General features: G+C 41.7%; 2 protein-coding genes across 5 annotated transcripts in view; both read left to right on the plus strand.

Moving 5' to 3' along the window:
- Positions 1 to 3,811, plus strand: part of dnpep (aspartyl aminopeptidase) — a 12,582-nt gene extending 8,771 nt beyond the window's left edge. The window contains exons 6-10 of the mRNA XM_026363067.1: positions 331 to 491; positions 803 to 842; positions 931 to 1,032; positions 1,680 to 1,847; positions 3,624 to 3,811. Coding sequence (XP_026218852.1) covers positions 331 to 491; positions 803 to 842; positions 931 to 1,032; positions 1,680 to 1,847; positions 3,624 to 3,674 — 522 coding nt within the window. The 3' untranslated portion in view covers positions 3,675 to 3,811. The remainder of the gene's footprint in view (positions 1 to 330; positions 492 to 802; positions 843 to 930; positions 1,033 to 1,679; positions 1,848 to 3,623) is intronic.
- Positions 3,812 to 3,919: 108 nt separating this feature from the next.
- ptprnb (protein tyrosine phosphatase receptor type Nb) lies at positions 3,920 to 26,516 on the plus strand. Of its 4 annotated transcripts, XM_026364016.1 has the most exons (24): positions 3,920 to 4,104; positions 5,107 to 5,309; positions 10,336 to 10,386; positions 13,664 to 13,774; positions 13,857 to 13,962; positions 14,044 to 14,206; positions 14,297 to 14,702; positions 15,229 to 15,372; positions 16,591 to 16,625; positions 16,780 to 16,967; positions 17,446 to 17,532; positions 17,877 to 17,956; positions 18,072 to 18,136; positions 18,436 to 18,645; positions 18,810 to 19,097; positions 19,177 to 19,324; positions 19,408 to 19,481; positions 19,570 to 19,647; positions 20,663 to 20,782; positions 20,856 to 21,022; positions 24,104 to 24,157; positions 24,595 to 24,659; positions 24,781 to 24,854; positions 25,539 to 26,516. In XM_026364016.1, the coding sequence occupies exons 2-24, from the start codon at positions 5,231 to 5,233 to the stop codon at positions 25,608 to 25,610; spliced, it is 2,865 nt and encodes a 954-aa protein (XP_026219801.1). In that variant the 5' UTR covers positions 3,920 to 4,104; positions 5,107 to 5,230; the 3' UTR covers positions 25,611 to 26,516. The 4 variants fall into 4 exon arrangements, with proteins under 4 accessions (XP_026219801.1, XP_026219800.1, XP_026219802.1 ...); XM_026364015.1 differs by lacking the exon at positions 3,920 to 4,104 and having other exon boundaries at positions 4,995 to 5,309; XM_026364017.1 differs by lacking the exon at positions 3,920 to 4,104 and having other exon boundaries at positions 4,995 to 5,309; positions 18,825 to 19,097.
- Positions 26,517 to 26,830: the final 314 nt, after the last annotated feature.

Raw genomic sequence — 26,830 nt, forward strand, 5'->3', positions numbered from 1 at the left:
GTTCCTGTGTTTTCAACACATATTTTACCTCATCTGTTTTAACATAACAGTTTTCTCTCTTATTCTTTTCCCACAATTTACTAGTTTCTTAAATCTGATCATTCAGGGTCTAATGAAATCTGAGTTCTCAGTTTTTGTTCTGTTTTTTAAATCATTACATTTGAACATTACTAAACACTTTCGGGTTGTGAGAGTTTTTGAAACATAGATGACCTGAACTCTTTACTCTCCCCGAATGCCTCAAACACAAAGCTGTGGGCATTTGTGTTGCAGTACAGCCGTACTAACTAGTCATAATAACAACACATTAAAGTTTCCTCTGACTTTTAGGTGGGATCTGAGAGCGCTCAGGGGGCTCAGTCCAACCTGACGGAGCTCATCCTCAGTCGCCTCGCTGCCTCCTCCTCCAACCTCACCGCCTTTCAGCAGGCGGCACCGCTCTCCTTCATGATCAGTGCTGACATGGCACACGCCGTGCACCCCAACTACCAGTGAGTACCAACTCAGACACACGGCGCGTGCTGCTATAGAACCTGAAGATAGTTTGGATTCCTTCAGCTGAAGCTCTACGCACTCGAACCCCACGTTATTCATCAGCTGTGTATTTAGATCAGGACTGTTTGTGTTTTGTCAGCTTAGAAATATCGTCTTTGTTGATATCTGGGAGTTTGAAGATCAGATTAGGACCAGTTAATGCAGAAAATCAGGGAATTACTTTTTCTTTCTACTGTATTATACAAATAGAAGAAGTCTTGGTTCTGTTCATGTAGCAGTTTTCAAAACAGAACTCTTTTCCTACCAGGGAGAAGCATGAGGAGAACCACCGCCCGGCCTTCCACAAGGTCAGCACATGAATTGATGCTGTTAGGATGACTAACAGTAAGTTATGACACCTGGATCTGATTTGAATTAACTCCCGTTTTCCCCCAGGGCCCAGTGATCAAGTTCAACAGTAACCAGCGCTACGCCACCACAGCCGTCACTGCCTCCGTCGTTAGAGAGGTGGCCAGCCGTGTCGGCGTGCCTCTGCAGGTACAGCATGTGATTATAGGCGGGTTGTTTGTGGACGGAGGCTCTTCTCGTTTCTCTGGGTGTCTTGAGTCACTCGGCAGTAAGCAGAGATCTCCTAGCAACTTGCCGAGCCGCTCCAAGACACGGAGACAGAGAAGAAAAGAATGTGTGTGTGAAATAAAGACACAAGGACACGAACAGTGATTAGAAGAAAATTCAGTCAGAAATCTTGTGGCTAAACGGTGTCAAAATAAAAATCTTACATATAAATATATATAATCTCTTAGAAAATGCTACATGCTGAACGAGTTCACTGTTGGTGACATTTGTGGTTTTCAGCAACTCAACACAGCCCATCGATGCATACATTATCCTTTTCCAGTGCTACTGACAAAACTGCTGAATGACCTGTGAGGGGAAGATAACGAATGTGTAAAGGTTAAGAGCTCAAAGGTTTAGTAACAGCAGAGATAATTCTTCCCTTCTCAGATCCAGCATTTAATTATTGACATAAACAAATAAGGGCTGCAGTGTGCAGATCTGCATCAACTCCATGTTCCCTGATGACTACATCTAAATGTAAAGACTGTATGTGAGACAGAAAGTAGGGGACACCGAGTAGTTTGATTTGTAAAGACTAAAATGTTTGTCCCCTCTTCGTCCTGCAGGATGTGATGGTCCGGAACGACAGCCCGTGTGGAACCACCATTGGACCCATCCTGGCTGCCCGTCTTGGGGTCCCCGTGGTCGACATCGGGGCTCCGCAGCTCTCCATGCACTCCATCAGGGAGATGTGCTGCACCTCCAGTGTCCTGCAGAGCACCACCCTCTTCAAGGTAACGGCCTGCTGTGAAACAAACGCACCTTGTCTCTCAGGTGTACATTGGTTGTTGGGTATTTTCAGGAATAGCTTTGCGTCTGTAGCTGCTGCTGTTTGTTGAAATTCTTCAGTAAACAGGAAATGGAGCAAACAACAGTGAACAGTCCACAACAGCTGGTTTAAAGGACCAGAGTTTACTCTGAAGAAAATGAAATGTGATAAAGTTCAGTAAATAACTTTCCTGCAGAGCTGAAACATTTAGTAAATGGGCAGAAAATTAACCCACCTTAAATGTACTATTCCGAGATTCTCTGGTGCCAAACTCTCAAAGTCTGCGTTCCCATATGAGTAAAAGAAAACAACATCAGAACCTAGTTAAACTGAGTCTGTGAGTGTCCACCGTGAAGTGATAAAGTGACTAAATTGTCACTAGTTAGTCTTGTCCGGCTGGGCTGGTGTATCACCTGCACATTTAACATCACTTACTCATGTTGGACGTCTAATTAAAGGACGTCTAATTAAACAGAACCTGCAGCTGATTGAAAACAATCTGGATACGAATAAACTCATTAGAGCTCGAACCATTTCTGAGAAAGTGAATATCTAAACATTTCAAATCAACAAGTCGTCCTGACCTAGAGGCAGCAAAGCAGCTCCACATCATGATGCTGCACCAAACTAAACACTTTTTATCCAACTCTCCTCTAGTTTCTCCACATGTACACGTGGACAGACCTACTCACCTCTGCACGCTCAGCAGCCTCTCTGCTGGAAACAGAACTCTTCCACAACTTTCTCTGCAATTAAATCTTTAGAAACACAAACTTAGACCTCATGAAACGGAAACGGTTCTTCCTAGAACACTTTTCTTGTTCAGTGTTCTCCTGATGATGACTCCTGAACACTGATATTAGCTGGAGATTTTACCCTGAGACCTCCTGGTCCATCACACACCTGCTCTCAGAGTGATCTTTGTTGGTGTTGAATGTTTTTTCTTTGCACGTTATCTGTCCAAACTCTTTAGGTTTCTCTACTTTAAATAAGGCAGGACCTCCCACCTGATTATCATCCCAGGGACTGAAACATCTGCATCTTAATTTCCCTTCAGATAAACTGATAATCCTGCAGGTTCACGCAAAATGTAACACTGGTTAATTTCTACATTAAATAAATTAGTGTGATATTTTTGGGTTCAGTTTTTCCAGCAGCACTGTAAACAGTACACATACAAATTAGGATAATAATAAAACACTTCTTTCGGCCGACACAAACACTGCAACACTAATGACAAGAACGAGGAGTGTTACTGGAAACACGAGTTAGTAAAACTTTAAGGACTTTCACAGCAGTGAGGGATGTGTTCCAGGAAAGAGGCCAGAAACCAGTCGAAACCAAATATTCAGAGAAAACCTGCACAGATCTGTGTAGACTGAAGAGCACAAGGCGTCTTGTATTTTATCCTAACTGTTCATTTTCATTTAATAAATGAAATATTAGTTTTGTTCTCATAGTTTTTTAATGCTTTTATTTTGAAAATGCTTTTCTTGAATTGCTTTTATTACAATCTGTTACCTGACTTTGGAGTGCCTAACAGAGGGCCTCGCGTTCACCTGGCTCCGCCCCATTTATGCATTTTTCTTACCTGTCGACCATATATGGCATTTGCTGTTTGATTGATTTGAGATTTGAACATAAAAGTGTCTTTTTATTTGTACTCGAGTACAGGTTTTGACTAAAAATCAATTTCCTTTGGCTCCATGTGAGTTTTTCTTCTCTCTGCTTCCTCCTACAGGGCTTCTTCGAGTTGTTCCCCAGCGTCAGGAGCTCGCTGGTCGTCGACTAGAGGATTTCAGAACATTAGAAACTGACTGTTTTGTTTCACCTTCACAAGAACATGCTGCAGTTATTCTCCCAGTGAGAATCACACAAGCACTTCTTCATCTTTCTTATGAACAGAAAATAATAAAGTACTGAAACGTCTTTTCTTGAACGTCTCCTCTTTCTGTCTGAGCCGGGTCAACACACCATCCTGCTGCAGCCTTTTCATTTTTGTCTCCTCACTTCTAACAAAGCACTGAGGAGCCGCTGGAGCTGCTCTGCCAACCGCCTGACAGGTTCCTGGCAGACTGAGGTGGACTTCAGACCCGAATGAGCCACGTCATGATGCAGAGAGTGAAGAGGCTGGAGAGGAATAACACGTCCACACTGCAAGAAATGTCTGTTGTACAGCGGTGTTGGTTTAATCTTAGAGATCTGTGAAGCTCTGTCAGGAAGTGAGAGTCCCACTGGTTTCTGAGGGCTCCTGGAACTCTGAACTGCAGAACAGAGATGTTTAAAATGATTAAAATACTAACTCATCATAAAACGTCTTCGAACACCTGGATCTGCACTCAGATCTGTAGTAACGTGTCGTGTGTAACTGATACAGACACAGTTGTAGGTTGTGGAGTATTCACAACATGAAAATCAGTAAAAACTGGATTAGAGACTGGGCAGAGAGGCCCCGAAAGGCCGAGGGGCCCCCAGGAGCCCCTCAGAAACATAACGTTACTGTGATGCTGTGAAATCTGCACCGACAGCGTGAACGGACACGATGACGACGACCTGTTGTAATATTTAGCAGTTTTAGTACTTTAGTATAACAGAGTACATGGACTCAAGTACAGTTTAGAGGTATTAGTACTTCAAGTGAGTATTAATACGTGTCTTGTTTTCATCTACAATTCAAATAGTAAATGGTAAATGTTCTGTACTTATATCGCTCTTTTCTACCTAGTTGGTACTCAAAGCCCTTTACACTGCGTCTCATTCACACACACACACATTCACACACCGATGGCAGAGCTGCTGCAGCTGACCTGACTCACCAGGGGCAACTAGGGGTTCAGTATCTTGCCCAAGGACACTTTGGCATGTGACGTGGCAGCAGGGAATTGAACCACCAATCCTGCGATTGGCAGCCAACTGCTCTACCTATTGAGCCACAGCCACCCCCCAATTCAAAGGGAAGTTCCTTTTGTATGTTTGGCTGCAGCTTTAGTTTAAATAAAAAAATCCAGATGAATAAATTGAAAAGTACTTCTTCTGGGTGATGAGTACTTTTACATCAGTGTTTTTAACGATAGTACTTCTTCTGAATGCAGTACTTTTTCATGTATCAGTATTTCTTGCAGTGTGGCCCGTGTTTTCCAACCAGCCTTCTCTCTCTCTCTCTCTCTCTCTCTCACGCACGCCGTCTCACGCACGCCCCCATCCTCCACCTCTCTGTGCAGCAGCCTCTCCTCAGACATGGAGAGCTGGTAGAAGCGCAGCAGCAGCAGCAGCAGCACCGGATCTCTCCCCGCTCTCTCCCCGCTCTCTCCCGGCTCTCTCCCGGCTCCGGTGGACGCTGGATGTACCATGAGGTCTCCGCGGCTCTGGGCGGCTCTGTGCCTCCTCCTCACCGCCTCCTGCCAGCTCTGCGCGGCCGCCCGACACGGTAAGACTCCGCGGTCCAGATGGATCCTGTTCCCTTTGATGAACTCGGCGCATCCAGTAAATCACGACTTCCCTGATGGGAGCTGCTCGTGTCGGTTCTGTAGTAACTGTTGTAGAGAGAAGCGAGTTGGATCGGATCTGATGAACGTTTCTGGACGGTGCTGTACTTTGTCCTGGGGTTTCTGTACAGAACTAATTATCTCTGAGCTCCATCCATCCGCCTCGCATCTGTTTACACCGGTGTTGAATTGCGTCACTGACCAGGGTGGGCTCCATGGGTCTGAATGAATCATTTTGTTGATGCAACAACACACAAACCAACAGCATGAGAGTGTGTTAGGTCCTGTGGAGGAAGCACATTGAAATATTACAGATACTAATACTGATACTACAGATAAGGAAACTGGAGCACGATGTCTTCATTAACAGGGAGTAAAATATCAAATATCAGTCACCAAATGTTAAGAAGATAAAAGTAAAGACGCCTTCCCCAAAGACAAACGGCCCAGGTCCAGAGGGAACAAAGCAGCCTCGAATCATGATGCTTCCTCTACCAACTTCACTGTTGGGATGTTTTCATGTTTTCATGCTGTTACTGTCTGAACAGTTTTACACTGTGGCAGTAACCAGACTGAAAGTCATCGAACCCTACAGACGATATGAGTTAGAGATAAGTCACCGGGAATAGTTTTGTTAGAACATACAAAATCAGCAGTGAGACAAGTGATTGATGACAAATAGATTGAAATGACCTAAAACAAAACAAAGTGTCAGGTGTAGGAGGAGTGCTGCCTTTTAGTCTAATTTAGACTTCTTTTAACTTCTCTGTTCACCTTCACAGACAGACTGTAAACCAACGCATCACACAGGGATTTAGGAATAGTACAGTGTAGGAAGTAAACACATTAGTCAGAGTCACACGCTTCACTTTGCAGGTTCAAATCCTGCTGAAATCCCAGTGTTTGTGTTTTCATGTCTCCTCTCATCACACTGTGGTGCACCGTGTCCGTAACTCTGCTGTGTTCATGTTGACGTCCTGTAGCCTCTATAAAGTAGCATGTAAGCAACTTTAGCCTCTTCCACTCTAAAAATAAACCTTAAATACAGTTAAGTTTGTCTGAAGCTTTGATTTTTGAAAGACAGTAACAACACGACAAAACCAAAGAATGTCTCAAATTTCCCTTGAAGTCCAAAATATTGAATAATATTATATATAATATATCTCTGGGCCTCTCTGGGCCCTCTTGGCTGCTTTGGCCACTGTTCAGTAACCATCTGTGAGTTTAATGGTTTTAAGCTCATTATAATTTCACATAGAGACACCAGACTCCCACATGACCAAGGAATGAAACAAGCTCCCGGATACTTTGAAACCATCTCAAATACTGTTTGATAGGATGATGACATTTGAATGGTTGGAGGTATGAATTCATTGAATATTTGCTTTTTATTTGTGTTGATTGCTCTAAATACCAACACTCTTTAGTTTTATTCTGGGCGACATGTTTCTGAAAGGTGACAGCGTTGCTGCAGCTCTGCAGATGAAACATGAGTAAAGAAACATTATTGGACGTTGTGCTCGCAGTCGTGACTCATACGTGACCCCTCAGCTCTGTCTGCTCAGTAATTACAGCGGCTTCCTCCTCTCGACGCTCGGCGTTTCAGCACCATGGAGAGCGCACGTTAGCTCCATTTGATCCTGCTGCTTTTTATCTGGCATCAGTTGAATCCTGCGGGGGTTTAATTACCTGCCCACAGCTGCCGTATAATAATGCACTAGATGTTTAATGTGGACGAGATCCCTCAGGGCTCTGAAAGTATCTGGGGTTGAATTTTGAATATTTCAGATCACGTGTGTTACGTGTTCCCTCTTTCCCTCAGCGAGTGGCTCAGACATCTCAACAAGATGATTTTTCATTATTCCGCTGCAGAAAATCAGCCAACAGATTTTTTTATTGCACCAACACAGTAAAATAGTTTAGTCCTACAGTATTTTGAAGACTGAAAGAGAGCAGTGATAAAATAAACCGTTAAACGTCCAAATTAGAGTTCCAGCTTTCAACATGTGAATCCACAGAGATGCTGTTTGTAGTAGACGGACAGTTACAGCGACTGTCTGTCAGTCCCAGAACCACACGTTAGTGGTTCAGATGAGGTGGATTTGAAGGCAGCTCCAGCTGAATTCATGTTATCTCACAAACTCAGGAATATTTGTTGTTGGTTTGAAGACAGCGGCGTTAACAGGTTTGATTTGAGCAATTTATCAACTAGAATCTTAAAGTTGTTGCTGCAACAACCAGCAACAGAGAGAAAATCCAATCTGTTTTCTGAAAATGAAATAAAGCAGATGTGATGTTCGTTGTGATGAATCACTCACCTGCAGGTCTCTGGAGTCTGCTCATTGATTTTCATATCAGATGAGAATAAACAGAAGCCTGTGTGTGTCTGGGACCAAGACCACAGGAAACCTGACGGGACAAATGTGGAGAGGCAGTGAGAAGTTGAAACAGCTTCAGTGTGAAGAGCAGAAAAAATACATCCAGGAAGTGAAAAGTCTAAAGCTTCTTGGTCCTGGATAAGTCCAGTTGACCTCCTCCCTGATCAGAACAAGTGACTTCGGCCCAGTGCCACTTCTCACCCCTTTAAAGACCCCCCCCCCCCCCCCCCCCACACACACACACACACACACACACACACACACACTTTTCTGAGTTGGCCCTTAAAAACAGACCTCAACCCAGACATGGTGGTCGGGGTTTGATGAGCAGATGATGTCGACAGCAGCGAGGGGTCGGGGGGGGTCGATTACAGTGTTAATGTGCATCAGTACTTAACGTCAAGAGCTATGATGGGTTATATTAAGACGAAGGACAGGGAGGAGGAGGAGGATCAGTAGGATGCAGGACTCCCAGGAAGGACGTGTTGTGTCTTTTCATGTAACTGAACACAGTTGTTTCAAGCTGGTGGATCTCACGGTGTTTACAGCTGCTAAACTACCAGGTCACCGACGGCCCCCTTAACTCCTCCTGTCCACCATGTTACTGCTGAATATTTCCCCGAGGAGCCGTCTCTGCACGTTGAACTGAACTGTACCCACGTCTGGGTGTTTGGTGTTTGCATGAACAAGCTCCTGCCTCCGTGTGAAACATCCACTGTTCGTCCACTGCTCTTCTTTTCCTCTCTGTATTCTTGCTGGATCTTTTAGTTTTCAGTGCCTCAGCCCTCGTAGACACGTTCTCAACCGTAGGTTTCTGAGCTTTTTCAATCACAAGCAAAACATCTTCAAGAATCGAGGCCTCTGATTACGTTCCCCTCACAACCGCACCTCAGAAAACTACAAGCGGTGCGGAATGGACCCTCAGAGCCACAACACCAACTGTGTGGGATTAGTTTCCCTGGGAAGACCAGACCAACCAGCTCTGAACTGACAGCAAACCTGGAGCTTATTGCTGAGTCACTTTCTCTGTCTGTGGTGAGAACGTGTCCAGTGCTGATGAATCACATCATCCTCTCACTGAGTTATGGTCTCATTTCCCAAACCAACATCTGCCAGGGCAGGAAGAATATTTGAACTTGAATTCACTTGAAACTAAAGCAGCAGCTCAGGTTTTTCTACAGCGCAACAGTCAATCAGCTCAGATTTCTTCTAGTTAGTCGTCAGTGTCGTGTCTGAGACGAGGTGAAGACCGATGACAGTGATGGACGGCGTAACAAGACAGAGAGCTTCTAGAATCAATCCAGTGGACGAGATGAGGAGGGAGGAGGGACGTGTGGGCGGAGGAGAGAGGACAGATTAGTCATCGTGTGGAGTTTGGACGGAGGGGGGTCGACACACGGCCGCACGGACGGATGGACAAGATCTCCGTTCTATGTTTAGCTGCGTCTCAGCTTTCTGCTTTAATGGAGATTCCCTCTCCGCTCGCTGCTGCTCAGACAGTTTGTTTGTGTCGCCCAGCAGTCGATTGGCTGTCCGAGGTTAAAGGAAGAGCTTCAGTCACGGAGGAGGAAAATCTGACATTTACCTGAGGAATGTGTAACGGTCAGATGAGCTGATGTCTCCACATCCAGCCGGTGACACTGGAACAAAAAAGAAAGACACACAGAGCAGGTTAAAGCAGTTCACCGTGTGTTTCCCTCTGAACTACAGGAGCTTGAAAGAAAAAGTACAGAAAGGGTTTTCTACTAATGTCATTTAGAGTTAGCTGCACAACAAGAAGCTGAGATCTCAGAGCTGATCTGATTCAAACTGGATGATCAGCAGCTGTGTGACTCCAGACACAGGATAGTTAAAGACATGAGACCAGAACAGTAGAACGAAGGAAACACAGCACAAACGACGCCGTTACAGACAACTTAAACCTTTAGTTTATTTATTTATAGCTTGGACTGAGACTTTCACTGAGGTTTAACCACAGATGTCCTGAGGAGAACTGGATCCTGGACTCAAAGGCATCTCACTGACTGACATCATGTTGCTCCTGCTCTGAACAGAGATATAAACCTCTGTCTTGTGGATTATCGTCACAGAAGAAAGTGGAAACAGCAATGAAATGGTCAGAGAGGAGGACAGAGTGCAGGGAACATGAAGGTTTAATAATGAGAACACAGTGCAAACAGGTGGGAATAAACAGGAAGGAGTGTGCAGCTTCATGTGCGCTGCTGTTCAGACACACACACACACACACACACACACACACACTAGCTCATTCTGAAACTCTTAGCAACAGAAGACTGATGGTGAACGTAGCTGCCTGCTCTCCCGGGGTTTCCCCTCCTCGTTTACAGGTTTTACAGCTTGTAGATGATGTGAGGTCGACACCTTTACCATAAAACCAACCGTACTGTAACTAACATGAAGAGGTTGTAGAAACAATGCAAAGCAGCTGAAGGGCCACGTGCTGCAGCTGGTTCGGTTTTTCGGAGCACGTGTTTGAAGCTTCTCTTCGTTTCTCTGTCTAATGTTTAGCTTCAGCTTCCTTCAGTGTTTGTGCTCATTGGTCTGTTTTCTTTTGATTTTGCGACTGCAGGTTGTCTGTTTGAGAAGAAGCTCTGTCCCAGAGATCAGCTGTGCAGCGATGGTGAGCATCACATTTTATCTTGTGACTCATCTCATAACGTGAGGTTATTAATCTGTGAAGGAAACCTACAGATCAAATGAATGTGAACAGACTAACAGGATAATTATTATTATTATTATTATAAGAACTGTGTTGTTACTTCCACATGAGCTCAGAGCTCTGATGTAACATCAACATTTTAAACTCATCCAAACCCTGAGAGCCTTGGGTTTGAGTCAAAGAATCATCCTAGAAGATGCTAAAGTTATGGCTGTAATCAGTCTAGACCAGGGGTCAGCAACCTTTAACACCCAAAGAGCCGTTTGGACCCGGTTTCCACGGAAAACAAAACACTGGGAGCCGCAAATACTTTTTGACATCTACAATGAAGATCATGTTTTTTTTTAACCTTTATGTTTTGTATACACAACTTTAGTGTGTTTCTTGTGATATGTATTTTAGTGCTACAGAAAAAATTTAATTAAATTTATGTAATGAACACATTTGAAACAAAAAAAAAACAAACACGCTGAGTTTAAGTTCTCTTTCAAATGAATTAAAAAGCTGAACTTAAATTATCCACGTAATACACAGAAGATGCCCTGAGCCGTCATCCTTATATCGCCTTCGGGCTGTCGGAGCCTTGACATGAATTTAAAAAGTTAATTGGAAAAAAAGCACCAAACACTGAAAAATAAATATTTGCAACACATTTATTTTACCTGCTCCTGAACCTCTGCGCACAGAAACTGTACGAAGTCACTTTCATCTTTACGCAGGACTGTAAACTGTCTTCTGTTTGTTTTTAACGTAGTTCATGAAGGAGAATAGCTGCTCACATACGTACGTGGATCAGAAGATCAACAGGACTCCAAACAAATATTTATTCATGTTTATGTAGGTGTCAGGGGTGAATTCATGTTTCAAACACAAGTTTTTGGGTGTTGTAAGGTTCTCAGTATCACTCTATTTGTCATTATGTATTAAATTAAATACTTATACTTTATTTTCCCAAGCCACGTGGAGCCGCAGGTTTCCGACCCCTGATCTAGATCCTTCAGTACAGTGACAGTATTTAATTATAAGGTGCAGCCGGCAGATAATTGCTGCAGGATCAGTGTTTGAGTGCCTCTACTGTAAAGCTTGTTATTTCTTACTGTGATCAAATGCTTTAATTATTATTAATATACAGTTTTAAATTTGTTTCCTAATTTTTAGCCTGATGTCGACTTTTTTAGCTTCTATTATAATAGATGAATTAATTAATATTAAATAATTAATAATTTAACATTTAAACATCAAAACATATGAACAAAGGTAAAAAATAAAAGGAACAAGATCAAGTTTTGTTATTTGGGTAAACTGGTCCTTTAAACGTGCCTCCTGCACGTCATGATCTATAAACTCCTCTAACTGCAGTAATATTGGAGCTAAACCTTTTTCCCTGAATGCACCGTGATAAGAAAAGTAAATCGACCAACAGCGAGAACGTCACGCTTCACCAGGCTGCGACGTGTTTTCTGTCCATCAGAGAGTCTGGAGCTGGTTCTAGTCCCTCAGTGGGCTTTCTGCTGCCTGTTCACACATGATGAGGATGCTGTTGTGCGTGTACCTGTGTGTGTGTCACACTGAAAGACACGGTTGCATTATTGACGAGGGGAGCATGTAGAGAACATGAGCAACATGTTGAACTGCAGGAACAAGTAGGTGAGAACAGGTTCAGATGACATTACTGCATTTTACAGCCTGAAACAGCTGCAGGCTCCAACAAACTGGAACAATGGAGTAAATACATGTAATTCTGTATGTATATAAAATAAATTAATACATATATATATATAGTCTTAATTCATGTGCTTAAATGTTTAATAATCCCAGACTACATTTAAAAAATGACCCATTTTGTGTCCAACCTCTGAAAAAAGAGGTTCCTATATTTAAAGACACAAAGGATCAGTTTTATATCTCAAACATCTGTTATCTGTTCAAACACTGCAGTAATTAAACTCATTGAATACATTCCGATCTGACAGTTTTATGTCCTTAATCCTCCATTCTGTGCTGGAATATTTGAACAGGTTTGTGTTCTTAAACATCTGTAATCAGAGGTCTATTTGGGTAAAATCCATACATTTACATTTAGCGGACACTTTTATCCAAAGTGACTTTCAAGGTACTAGACAAAGGGTTAGTGTCGGGGAAGTGGAGGAGGCCTAAGGCCTAAGGATGAAGGCCACAGCCGGGATTTAAACCCCGGCACCCCATGGAGGGTGACGATCCTTTCACTGCATCTTTATCTGTTGTATATGTGTAAACGTCTGTAATCTGTCCACTTCACTATAAGACGTTTAACTTCAGCATGAGAAACTCCTACATTACAGTGAAGTGACACTAAGCTTTGAGGAGTGTGTGTGACACTGACATGTCTGAGTGACTGTGCTGAGATGTGTGCATTTGAAAAAGGACTTGTTTTTCTATGGGATTCATTACAGAGGCAGAATGATTGAAAGAATGAGGCAGTGATAAACCGACAGAGAGCGATGTGTTCAGAGAATGAGAGAGATGAAAAAGCGAGAGTGCAACGTAAACAAGGTCTCCCTCCGTCAGCCGCTCTCAGCCAATCACAGCCCCTCCTGGCTGTCTCCATGACAACAGTGACATCACTTTCCTGACGACGGTGTGTCTCCCTCCTCTGTGTATGTGTGTTTGATGGGAGATAGAAGGAAATGGACATGATGACTCACCACTGCTCACACACACACACACACTGGGTCAATGAGTGTGTGTTTGCAAGCTTGTATGTGTGCACATATTTCTGGATGTGTGTGTACACGCATGCAGCATATTGTGCGTCACTGTCAGACACACGCTGTGATGTAGTAGTTACATAAAAAAGTCCTTTAGTTAAACAGATTACACGTTATAGATAATAACAGAAATAAAACAGGACGTTTTTTCAATGCAGTCTGGAACATGTATTTAACTCCACTGTCTAATGGCTTCAACACAGATTACAGATGTTTAACTACACAGACTACATGAAGTCAAATATACAATAATGTGGGTTTAACACAGGTTGGTTTAGTTTAACGACATAAAATGCTCAGTTTGTTAATGCAGTTTGGAATGTACTTATTTTATTCTAATATTTATCACCGATTCCAGATGTTTTAGTGCACAGGTATGCAGCATATACCTGACTGTGTCTCAGTCTGATCTGACGGGTTCTCTAAGTTCAGATCTTGTTAGAAGTTTAGCTTCTAAGACATCATGTCTGCATGTTTGTCCTCCTGTGCAGATGGTTTGTTTGGACAGTGCCAGGCTCCTCACGAGGAGCCCGTCCAGTACCAGGTATCTGTACCCATCCTGCACAAGCTGCAGGAAGTCCTCAGAGACCTGATGGTGCAAGGTGAGTTTCTGTCTTTTTGACAGTAACATGTGAAGAAAGTCTCATTGGTTGATTCGGATTCTGTTTCCTTGCGGCTGCTCAGGCCTGACATGGAGGGACGTGGTCACCCAGGCGATTATCAGCCAAGAGCTGAGTCACATTCCCACCTTCAGCGCCAACTCAAAACTTCATGACAGGACACAGAAACAGTAAGAAAACTGTCGGGTTGTCACCTGATTTCAATCAGTCACAATGGACTTCAGAGCTGAATGAACTGTTTTAATTCCCAGGTCACCCAGACTGTTGGGCCCCAGTGAGCGGAGGGTTCAGGAGCCCAGGGAATCAGCCGACCCCGAGGTGATGCAACAGTACCTGGACTACATGATTCTCGACCCTTCTCAGTCCTCTGTCCACATGCAGACGCCCCTGCTGGACCCATACACCTACCACCAGGTTTGGCAGTTTCCATGACAGCTGCCTAGAGACATGCTTTCTGGAGGTGTCCTGCCCCCTAGTGGCCATAACCTGTTTGTGTTTCTGCAGCGCCAGTACGGCTACCAGAAGGAGGAGCAGCGCTCCCTCAACTCCCTGGATGAGAATCCAGCTTTCCCGGTTCTCGCCTCCGCCTCTCGCTCCAGATCCAGAGGAAGCCCACTGGACCGAGACAGGCAGCTTCTCCAAGACCTGGTGTCCTTTTCCCTCACCTCCCCTTCCTCCTCCTCCTCCTCCTCCTCACCTGTGCAGTCCCCGTCTCGCCACAGAGGGGCTGCAGGATTCCCCTCGTCCTCCTCTTCCTCATCATCCTCCTCCTTCTTCCCTGAGGTGGACTTCCCGCTGGACTATGACGAGGACTACGTTTCCCAGATGTCCCAGCTCAGCAGACAGCAGCAGCAGCAGCAGGCGGAGAAGAAGGCACAGAAGGAGTTTGAGGCGTTGTCCGGTCTGGACGGTGAGGGGGGACAGGAGGACACGATTTAACTTGATTTAATTGAAAACTCATTTTAATTTAATTAATTTAAATATTTTACAGATATTTGATGTTAGTATTTGACTCTTTAGTGGCAGTAATAACAATATCTCAGAGGAGATGATAGAGAAATATAATAAATCAATAATAAATCATAGTTGTAATTAACCAGGTGGTAGCTTGACTTTAACAATGGCCATATAACAGCTGTTATATATATTTCTGGTTCATGGTTATTCCACCTATAGATATTATATAAATATATTATACAGCTATTGTCACCATGTTCTTACCTGTAACATCTAATAATTTAAAGAATAACTTGAACCAAACTTTTATAAAACTCCATCAATCTGCATGTTGTCGTTCCAAACCATAATGAACTCGCTGTAAGAATATTAATATGTTTCTGATGCCAAACTACACCTTTAGTCTCTGACATGGTCGTGTAGAGTGGAACCAGAACTATTAGAAAACTATCCAAACTCTCTGTGTGCTGTGTTTTCAGAGCGCTCTCTGCAGAGACTCGCTCTGCTGCTCGACCACTACGACCTCGACGTGAAGGATTTGTCCCCTGAGCAGAAAGACAACCTGCCGGCCGCTCTGAAGCAGCTGCAGCTGGAGAGCTCCTACGCCCACAAACAGCTCACAGGTCCCTCTTCATCTCACATGTGTTCATGTATACAGTCGCAAGAAAAAGTATGTGAACCTTTTGGAATTTCATGGTTTTCTGCATTAATTTCTCATAACATGTGATCTGATCTTCAACTACGTCAAGTATTAACAAATGTAATGTGCCTAAAATAATAACACAATAAAATTCTGATCTTTTATGTCTTTATTGAGAACAACCTTAAAAGCTTTATAGTGATGGTGGAAAAAGTGGAATTAATAACCGGTCTCTATTGGGTTGAGGACTGGGCTCTGACTTGGCCACTCCAAAAGGGGGGTTTGCTTTTTTTCTCATTCTGTTGTGTGATTTGGGTCATTCTCACATTTTTCTGAAGAATCTTTTGATACACTTGTATTTATCTTCCCCTCAATTATGTCCATCTCATGCAGCAAGGCAGGCCCATATCATGACATGTCCTCCCATAGACACCCTCCTGGTTCAATGTTTTACCTGTTGTAGACTCATGAACACAGATGTTAATTGGTTCCCATGATGCCTTCAAATCTTGGTCTCTCTGGTTGTTTCTTTACCTTATTGATGAGTGTTCGTTGTGCTCTTGGGGTCATTTAGACTGCCCCCCCACTTCTTGGTAGAGTAGGCACAGTCCCAAAGTGTCTCCATTTGTAGATTATTTAACTGTAGACTGGTGAGTTTCTAAATTCTTTGAATCACTTTTTAACCCTTTCCACCTTTATGTAAATCAACAATTTTTGATCATAGATCCTCTGAAAGCTCCTTTTGGAGAGAGATAGTTCACAGAAGCTTATTCTTCTTGTGCGGAGAAAACTCCAAATGTTTGACGGTGAAGATTCTCAGTCGTCCAGGTGAAGTTCTCTGGAAGTTGAATCATGGCAACTGGACTTCCTTTGTTAGGTTGAAACGTATCGCTACTCAGCCAAGTAGCTTCTTCTTCTTCTTCTCAATAAAGACATGAAATGAAAGAATTTATTGATCCCCTTGGGAAATTGTTGTAGAAGATCAGAATTTTTATTAGTTATTATTTTAGTCACATTATATTTTTATAATATTCTCGACTTCACGTCACATTTTATGACAATTTAATGCAGAAAACTATGAAATTCCTAAAGGTTCACAAACTTTTTTATTCTGTCTCTCAGTTTAATGCACAACCCCTGTCGTCCTAATACGTAGAAATATCATGTGACAGGATTTATTTTTTGTTTGTTTACAATCCAGATAAATATGGAAACAACGCTGCCAAAGGAAAGAAGGTGAGAACGAGTCAAGACAAAAAAATACACGAAGGATCACAGATAAAAAATGGATTGTCTATGTCAAAGCACAGTAACTGTTCGATAAATGTACCGTTAATGCTTAAAGTGTATGTGACTTGTGCCATGTCTTCTTTTAATTTGCCTAATGAAGATCACAGAAAGTTCAATGGCATATAAAATGTTGGCCCCTGAGGCTCCAGCCTCCTCCATCAAGGCCCTAAAACCAGGAGAAACCCAGAAAGAGACGGCTCCCACTGGAACGTCCAAACTGGACAAACTGGCTAAGACGAAACCATCGTCCAAGACAGAAGCATTTGGCTACATCGTCACCAACCAGAGGTACAGAGAGTCTGTGCTGTGACCACCCGGGATGAGTCCATGTGGATGAATGTGGTGTCACGATCATGTTGTCAGAGATCAGACTGCTTGTTGGTGGGTGGAAGGAAGCTTAAAGAGATCGGGACACGTCCTCAAATTCCTCTGCTACTAAAAACCGTTGTAGTTGTAGATTCCTTCCTCACACAACATGTACTCGTACTTTTGATACCTTAAGCAGCTTTTAAACGCAGGACTCCCACTGGAGGAATCACAGAGTTTTGTTGATGCAGGTGATTTTTTCCAACAAAAGTCCAGTTGTCTTTAAAAACACAGCATTTGTGACCTTGAACTGCTGCAAGGTTTCAGAACCCGCAGCAGAAACCTTACCCGACTTAAGTAAAGCATCTTCCACTACTGGTGTGCATGTGCATGGGCGTGGATATGAATGCACGTGTTTTGTCTCTGTGTTTGTGTGAATGTGTGTGTTTTGTCACTGCAGCCCCCTCAGTCTGAACGACGGGGTGCGACTGTTGCAGCTGCTGTCAGAGAGGACCGGCCTCTCCACCGGCTCCTTCATCAACATCAGGTAGGACCAAGACGGTCACGAACCCAAAAGCAAATGTCTTCGCCTGCTCTCCTGGTGCCTCTGGACCCTGTTTATATCAACTCATTTGCTGGATCACTTACTTTTACCTCCTGGGATTAACGTAAACCAGCATCAAAAGCTGCTTTTGGAGCCGAGCGTGTTGTGTTGACTTTCTGCATGTGGAGATGAGTCACTGACTCTTTCTGCTCGTCCTTCCTCCTCTTGATCTGATCTCTCACACTGCAGTCGTCTCCACCTCACCTCCTTATCAAGCCCTGTTTGTCTATAACTCTATTCAACTTCCAGTCTGATGCTGGATTTCTTTTGTGTTCTCTCCTCTGCAGCGTTGTCGGACCTGCGATCACCTTCCGGATCAGACCCAACTCAGAGAACCTGACGGCTGGAGATGTGGCAGAGAAAGCTGGTATGCCCCTTGGTGTTTTATGGATTTTAACTCCTAAAAACTAAACAAAGAGGTAGAACTGGATTCTTCTTTTAGGTACTAAAAATCAGCAATGTTTAATGTTTTACATGCTCAGTTGCAGAGAAGAACTTCCTGGAGTCTGAGACGGGCCTGAAGGTGATGCAGAGCGGAGTTGGAGAGGTGGGTGCCAAGGATGACTGCAGGGTGCTGGGTGTAGTGGTTGAAATTAGAAGAAAATACTGTTCTTTTTTATGCTTTTGTTGTTAGCATAGATTTTAAGTTAAATAATTGAAGGAGAATGTGGAGAATGGGCTCAGGGATAAAGGATGGGGAGGGAAAAGGTTGGAGGGGTGAGCAACACCAAGGCAGATTCCTGCTGAGATGGTCTTCTTCATCCACAGTCCCCTCCATTTAGTTATCAATTAGTTGAGTGTATGTGTGTCTGACACGGGTGTGTCCTCTTTGTCCCCCGGAAACAGAGGAATGATGGGAAGGCTTTGCCCCTGGCCACCAGAGTCCAGCCCGGCTCCCGTTGGGTGTTTGCTACACTGGTGGCCATGGCCTGCATCGGCTGCATCCTCGTGGCAGCCATGACCATTGCCTGCCTGCGTCATCAGGCCCACAGGCTGGCAGCAAAGAAGCTGGGTCTGGGACCAGAGGGGGGCAACTTCAGCCACCAGGAGTATCAGGTGAGAGGGTACAAATAGTACGAATATGTGGAGAAACACAAAAGGATCATAAGCTCTTTCTTAAGGGCTCTGACAAAAGCCACTGCACATAAAACTAACCTAAAGTCAGGGAGGAGGAATCAGTGCAGTGTAACAACACGGTGCATGCATAACTGGCTCACCAGGACCTGTGTCGCCAGCACATGGCCTCCAAAGGCGCCTTCGGACGCCTGGAAGCTGCTGCCCTGGGAGCCGTGGGAGGAGCGAGCGGAGGAGGAGGACCAGGTGGTGGCGCTGGCGGTGGAGGGGCAGGAGCAGTGGGAGGCGGCGGTGCCGACTCGAGGGTAAGCAGCGTTTCGTCACAATTCAGCGACGGAGCCCAGCCCAGTCCCAGCTCCCACAGCAGCACGCCGTCATGGTGTGAGGAGCCGGCCCAGGCCAACATGGACATCTCCACCGGTCACATGATACTGGTCAGTACTGGAGATGACTCAAGGTGTTTCTAATAGTGTTCAGGCATAATCATATAGATAAGATCGTCTATCTATAAAGGCCTACATGGAGGACCACCTGAGGAACAAGGATCGTCTAATGAAGGAGTGGGAGGCTCTGTGCTCCTACCAGGCCGAGCCCAGTGCTGTCTCTGTGGCCCAGAGCGACGGCAACGCCAAGAAGAACCGCTGCCCCGACTCTGTTCCCTGTGAGTCCCAACAAGCTGTTAAAGTTCAGTTGTCATTACCGCCAGAACCTGACAGATGTTACAGATGTTACCTTTGATTTCAGATGATCACTCGAGGGTGAAGCTGAAAGCGGAGGTCAACCCTTCACGGTCCGACTACATCAATGCCAGCACCATAGTAGGTTAAGACTAGCAAGAGCAGCACTTAGCCTGAGATTACCACTGAACTTTGAACCACTGTATCCTCTCAACACACCTACCCACAGATTGAGCACGACCCCCGGATGCCGGCCTACATTGCCACCCAAGGCCCCCTGTCGCACACCATCTCTGACTTCTGGCAGGTCAGTGAGACCTTGTACAGCTGACGTCTTCTATTCTGTAAGGTTGAGTAGTCTGCTGAGGTAGTAATAATTAAAACTTAGTGAATTGGTTGGTTGTTTTTAGATTGATGAGGTTTAAGTTGGATAAAGTGAGGATGGAAACTCCCCTCTGTACAGAGTTGGTACAGTCCAAGCTTTATGAACACAGATGGACTCCTCCACTTTGCCAGTCAGTCCTTCCACATGCAGCTGACAAGAGCTGGAGCACATGGACCAAACATTTGGGAACTGCTGCAGAAATGATCAAATGTGTAAATGTGTGAGTGTAGTTTATTAAATGAAGTCAAACATAGATTCTCTCGTGTGCTGAGCTGTTCATCTCTGAGTAACATCTCAAATATGCTGCAGGAAGAAACTGGTTCGCAAAGTTCTGAAAGTCAAAGACAACTGAAGTCGAGTCCAGTCTAATCGCTGTAACCTCTTCCAGTTTATTTAACTGAGCCATAGCTCACAGCTGCACCTTGTTTCAGTGTCTTATGCAGCTGGACTGAGTCTTTCTTGGAGCAGAAACCTGCAGCATGGTCTGATTTTCGATTATTTCGTCAGACCCTGTGTTGTTTAAGCTCCTCTGTAGAAGTGGTTCTAAACTCATTTGTTAAATAAAGGTTTAACATCAACAGGTGCTAAGTGAAGAGCAGCTGGACTTACTGGGGTTTTTCCAAAGACAAAAGAACCAAAGAAGAATTTTAAACAAAGCGACTTCAGTTGACTGGCAAACAGGAAGTGGAGGAGTCCATCTGTGTTCATAAAGCTTGGACTGTACCAACTCTTTACAGGGGAGTTTCCATCCTCAATTTATCCAACTTAAACCTCATCAATCTAAAAACAACCAACCAATCACTAATTGTTTCTTCTTTCCAAACTATTACTAACTAACCTTTGTGATGTGGAACATCAGAACATTGAACTGGACGCTCAGCTTGGCAGATGTTTAGTCGTATTGTGTGTTAACGTGACATTTCTGTGTTTTGGGTAGATGGTCTGGGAGAATGGCTGCACTGTGATTGTGATGATGAGCGCTCTGGTGGAGGACGGAGAGAAACAATGTGACCGTTACTGGCCCGACGAGGGCTCATCTCTGTACCACATCTATGAGGTGAGAGAAGAGCGCGTAACCATGGACAGAATATGAGAACAGCTGTGTTTTCATGTGTTTGTCCGTCTCTCAGGTGAACTTGGTGTCGGAGCACATCTGGTGTAACGACTTCCTGGTGAGAAGTTTCTACCTGAAGAACGTGCAGACGCAGGAGACCAGGACCCTCACACAGTTCCACTTCCTCAGCTGGCCGGCTCTGGACATCCCCACCTCCACACGCCCACTGCTGGACTTCCGCAGGTACGGAGACAAAGACTCTGAGAACTTTATCAAGAAAAGCAGATGTTTGTTCAGACGCGTGAACCAGAACAAATGATACGCAGCCGGTAACATGATGAAGCTATAGTATTTCTGTCCTTCATCCTTCTGTCCTTCGTCCCCTCTCCCTCCCCTCTACCCGCCCCCCACCCTGTGCGATGGAGGTCAGCGGAGCCTCTGATTTAATTGTGAACAATCTGTCTGTGTCATTCTTGTGGTTTGCAGCTAGTAGCTTTGATCCAGTTGCATAGTCACAAAAATGATCATGGACTGATGTGGCTGCAGCAGGAGGTCCATCGCCGAACACCCCCCCCATCTATCCATCCTCTAATCTATCTAACTATCTATCTACTATCTATCTATCTATCTATCTCTATATCTATCTATATCTATCGAATAAATCTATTTATCTATCTATAATCTATCTACATATATAATCTATTTATCTATCTATAATCGATCTATGTCTGTTTATCTATAATCTATCTATAATCTATCTATAATCTATCTATAATCTATCTATCTATCTATAATCTATCTATATATAATCTATTTATTTATCTATAATCTATCTATCTATCTATCTATAATCTATCTATAATCTATCTATATATAATCTATTTTCTATCTATAATCTATCTATCTATCTATCTATCTAATATATATATCTATAATCTATATAATCTTTAATCTATCTATCTATCTATAATCTATCTATATAATCTATCAATCTATATATAATCTATTTATCTATCTATAATCTATCTATAATCTATCTATATATAATCTATTTATCTATCTATAATCTATCTATCTATCTATCTATCTATTATATATAATCTATCTATAATCTATCTATCTATCTGTCTATAATCTATCTATTATCTATAATCTATCTTCTATCTATCTATCTATAATCTATCTATAATCTATCTATCTATTATCTATAATCTATCTATCTATCTATCTATAATCTATCTATAATCTATCTATCTATCTATAATCTATCTATTATCTATAATCTATCTATAATCTATCTATCTATAATCTATCTATTATCTATAATCTATCTATAATCTATCTATCTATCTATTATCTATAATCTTTCTATCTATCTATCTATCTATCTATCTATCTATCTATCTATCTATCTATCTATCTATCTATCTATCTATAATCTATCTATCTATAATCTATACTATCTATATCTATCTATCTTTCTAATAATCTTTCTATAATCTATCTATCTATCTATAATCTATCTATAATCTATCTATAATCTATCTATCTATTATCTATAATCTATCTATAATCTTTCTATAATCTTTCTATAATCTATCTATAATCTTTCTATAATCTTTCTATAATCTATCTATCTATCTATCTATCTATAATCTATCTATAATCTATCTATCTATCTATCTATAATCTATCTATAATCGTTCTATAATCTTTCTATAATCTATCTATCTATCTATCTATAATCTATAATCTATCTATCTATTATCTATAATCTTTCTATAATCTTTCTATAATCTATCTATAATCTATCTATAATCTTTCTATAATCTATCTATAATCTTTCTATAATCTTTCTATAATCTATCTATAATCTATCTATAATCTTTCTATAATCTATCTATAATCTATCTATCTATCTATAATCTATCTATATATAATCTATTTATTTATCTATAATCTATCTATCTATCTATCTATAATCTATCTATAATCTATCTATCTATCTTTAATCTATCTATCTATCTATCTATCTATAATCTATCTATATATAATCTATCAATCTATATATAATCTATTTATCTATCTATAATCTATCTATAATCTATCTATATATAATCTATTTATCTATCTATAATCTATCTATAATCTATCTATATATAATCTATTTATCTATCTATAATCTATCTATAATCTATCTATATATAATCTATTTATCTATCTATAATCTATCTATCTATCTATCTATCTATTATATATAATCTATCTATAATCTATCTATCTATCTGTCTATAATCTATCTATTATCTATAATCTATCTTCTATCTATCTATAATCTATCTATAATCTATCTATCTATTATCTATAATCTATCTATCTATCTATCTATCTATCTATCTATAATCTATCTATAATCTATCTATCTATCTATAATCTATCTATTATCTATAATCTATCTATAATCTATCTATCTATCTATTATCTATAATCTTTCTATCTATCTATCTATCTATCTATAATCTATCTATCTATAATCTATAATCTATCTATAATCTATCTATCTATTATCTATAATCTTTCTATAATCTATCTATCTATCTATAATCTATCTATAATCTATCTATAATCTATCTATCTATTATCTATAATCTATCTATAATCTTTCTATAATCTTTCTATAATCTATCTATAATCTTTCTATAATCTATCTATCTATCTATCTATCTATCTATCTATCTATCTATAATCTATCTATCTATCTATAATCTATCTATAATCTATCTATCTATCTATCTATAATCTATCTATAATCGTTCTATAATCTTTCTATAATCTATCTATCTATAATCTATCTATAATCTATAATCTATCTATCTATTATCTATAATCTTTCTATAATCTTTCTATAATCTATCTATAATCTTTCTATAATCTATCTATAATCTATCTATCTATTATCTATAATCTATCTATCTATCTATCTGTCTCTACCATTGAATAGTGTTGTACTGGACTACATTACTATGTATCATTATATATCATATTATATTCTGACGTGCTCGTTAATAAAGTGTGGACCAGTACAACTCAGTTTTAGAGCATTTGACTGGATCGTGCAGGTTTACTTCATACAGTAACATCAGATTTCATTTTCTACATCAAGTGTGTGTGTTGTGGTTCTACTTACAATAAAGTGATAATAAAGTGATTCATCCTTTGAGAACCTCTGGATGACGTCAGCTTCTTATTATGTGTGTTGAAGGTCAAACAGATTGAGACATGATAAATCAGTCACGAGACTGTTTTTCATCTCTTTCTTCTCAGGAAGGTGAATAAGTGTTACCGAGGACGATCGTGCCCCATCATCGTGCACTGCAGGTACAACACTAACATCTGCATCATTCTTAGTGCAGCTCTTTATTTATATATCACCTGCGAGTCACAGAGGTAACTTTATGGTTTGAGGTTATTGTCCCTCTTTTTATGTCAGTTTGGATTGTTTATACAGTCGATATCGTAGCTGAAGCTTCCTGCACACGTTTGTTGCACTGAGGAAATCACATCTGTGCCTAAACATCAGTTCATGGAATAAAATGTGACGTCAGGCTCCTGCATCGTATTTGGCTGCTGTCCATGTTAGTAGAGACGTGTCACCGAACACACAGCTGGGATTAAAACTAGAGTTTGGATTATTGAAAGAGCAAACTGGGATCAGTGGCGTCCAGTGATTCCGGTGGTGTTAATGAGACGATCTATCATTACAAATATCAGTGTTTAACTTCATTGTTATTTAATTGACTTTGTTGTTGCCATAGTGACGGCACAGGCCGGACCGGGACCTACATCCTCATTGACATGGTTCTGAATCGTATGGCTAAAGGTGAGTTTAAAACAAGAGGTTTAAAAGTCAGTTTTACTCTTCCTGTATTTTACTTGTTTTATTATCATCATGGCAGTGACGACTTCGTTTCCTAACCTCCACGTTACCTGTTGCTCTGCAGGTGTGAAAGAATCGACATCGCTGCAACTCTGGAGCACGTCCGGGACCAGAGGCACTGGGATGGTTCGCACCAAGGTGACAGTTTGATTTCTCTTATCTCATTTCTTTTATCTTTAGTGTTATTCCGTAATATCAGCTCAGTTCAGTACAAACAGAAGCGTTCTACCTCTGACGGTCCTCACAGCACCAACAGATGTCGCCAGATGTTCGTTTTCTACACGAGAGCTTCGCTGGAGTTCTGTGACTTTAAACCAGAGAATCTACGTGTGACAATTCAAAGAGGTTAAAGACAAAGAACAGCAAACATACTTTACATTTGTAGTCAAGTCCTGAGACACAGGAATGAACTCAACAAGTGGAACAAATAAAGTACTAACATCAGCTAGTATCACAACATCTATCAACGGCGGCGGAACAAGAACTGAGATCATGAACTTCAGTGAAAGTTTCATTACCACACAGTGAAAATACAAAATCCAATTCCTGCACTGGATGTGTACTATTCTCTGCTAAATGTAAAGTACCAAAAGTAAAAGTACTCACTGTGCAGAGTGATGTGTAATATTACTGAGGCATTAAAGTTACAGCTGGTATCTGAATCTGTATCTTATCACAGAAAGTAATCTGAAACTGACTTCAGCTGTCAGAGGAATGTAGTGGAGTAAAAGTACTTGATTACTTTGTAGTTCATACATAGAAACCAGGTTAAAAATCAAAGGTCAAATATCATCTGTACTTTACACTTCTTCTTTTTTCCAGGACCAGTTTGAATTCGCCCTCACGGCCGTCGCAGAGGAGGTCAACGCCATCCTCAAAGCTCTGCCCCAGTGAAACCAGTACGGCCCAGACCAGCCTCCAGTCTGACGGACTGCCCCCGCCCCCTCTGTGATGATTATCGTGATGAAGAATGACGCTGTGCTTCTGTCGGCCTCCAAACATGAAGGCGATTTTAAACTAACATGAAGAGCTGCAGGTCCAGGCTGTGGCAGAGCTGTGATGCGTTCAGGGACACTGAACACAACACATGCATGTTGCATTCATGACTAATCGGAATAAAATCTAACACTGCATGTCTCAATCAAACTAACCTTTTCAAATCCCTCCGGAGTCCAGAGTCGTTCTCATGACTTTTTATCTTTGTTAGAAAATGGAAGAAATCCAAGTAAAATGCACTTTTTCACATGGAAATTAATTTTATCCTGTTTGTTTTTGTGCCATTTTCATTTTAAATACAGATTTTCTTTCAATTTCGCTACTAAAAGCAGCAAATGTTTAACAAGTCGAAATTAGTGCCTCGTTGTCTTTCAACAGGCTAAATGATGAAGTCATTATTGGAAATCACGTCATTGTTTCTCCTCTTTACCTTCCAGTGCTTTGGCTGTAAACGTGTTCATGTCTAATTACAAATGTCTGAGCCGAGTTCAGTAAACCTGCAGTAACCCTGTTTAAATCATGTTTCCACCTGGACTCCAGAGGGTCTTTAAAGAAAAAGCAGCTGTCTGGACTCTAAACCTAAAACCACCAACAGAAAATCCCGTTTCACACCGTGAACAAGCCACAGACGATTTAAACAGCAGTAATGAGAGGATCAAACTTTCTCAGACGTCAAGTGAAAAAAAAAAAAAAAAAAAAAAAGTGTTAAAATGTTCAAACTGTGTCTGGATGTGTTGCAGTGAACTGACAGACCTGTAGCTTCTCTGCAGAAAACAACCGTCCTGTGTGTGTTTGTGTCTCAGATCATGTAGAGTCGCTGGATGTTACCTCACGCAGTCAGAAAAAAAAACAAAAAAAAGAATCAAAGCTATTTTGTATCTGTGAGACTTTAAATAAACTTTTGTGTTTAAGTGCTGCAATCGCCGACGTCTGGGACTCTTTGTCCAGCAGGTGCTCACCTGGAGGGAGCTGGTACTGAGTGTGTACTTGTACAACCTCTGGTCAGTAGGTTTACTGTAAACACTGAGCTACAGGAAACCGTCTGATTCTACACCTCAGGACATTTGACATCAACTGATAAATATCGTTTTTCTAATTCTGTTGAAATTCTGGAACAA

This window comes from Anabas testudineus, chromosome 2 (assembly GCF_900324465.2).
Source record: "Anabas testudineus chromosome 2, fAnaTes1.2, whole genome shotgun sequence".
In the NCBI taxonomy this organism is placed as follows: Eukaryota; Metazoa; Chordata; class Actinopteri; order Anabantiformes; family Anabantidae; genus Anabas; species Anabas testudineus.

What these genes read in the sequence shown, in the direction of transcription:
- ptprnb (XM_026364016.1), top strand. Translation starts at nt 5,231, where the DNA reads ATGAGGTCTCCGCGGCTCTGGGCGGCTCTGTGCCTCCTCCTCACCGCC. An exon ending in AGATCAGCTGTGCAGCGATG is followed by an intron (nt 10,387 to 13,663) that starts GTGAGCATCACA and finishes CCTCCTGTGCAG; the next exon opens with ATGGTTTGTTTGGACAGTGC. An exon ending in CCACCGGTCACATGATACTG is followed by an intron (nt 19,098 to 19,176) that starts GTCAGTACTGGA and finishes CTATCTATAAAG; the next exon opens with GCCTACATGGAGGACCACCT.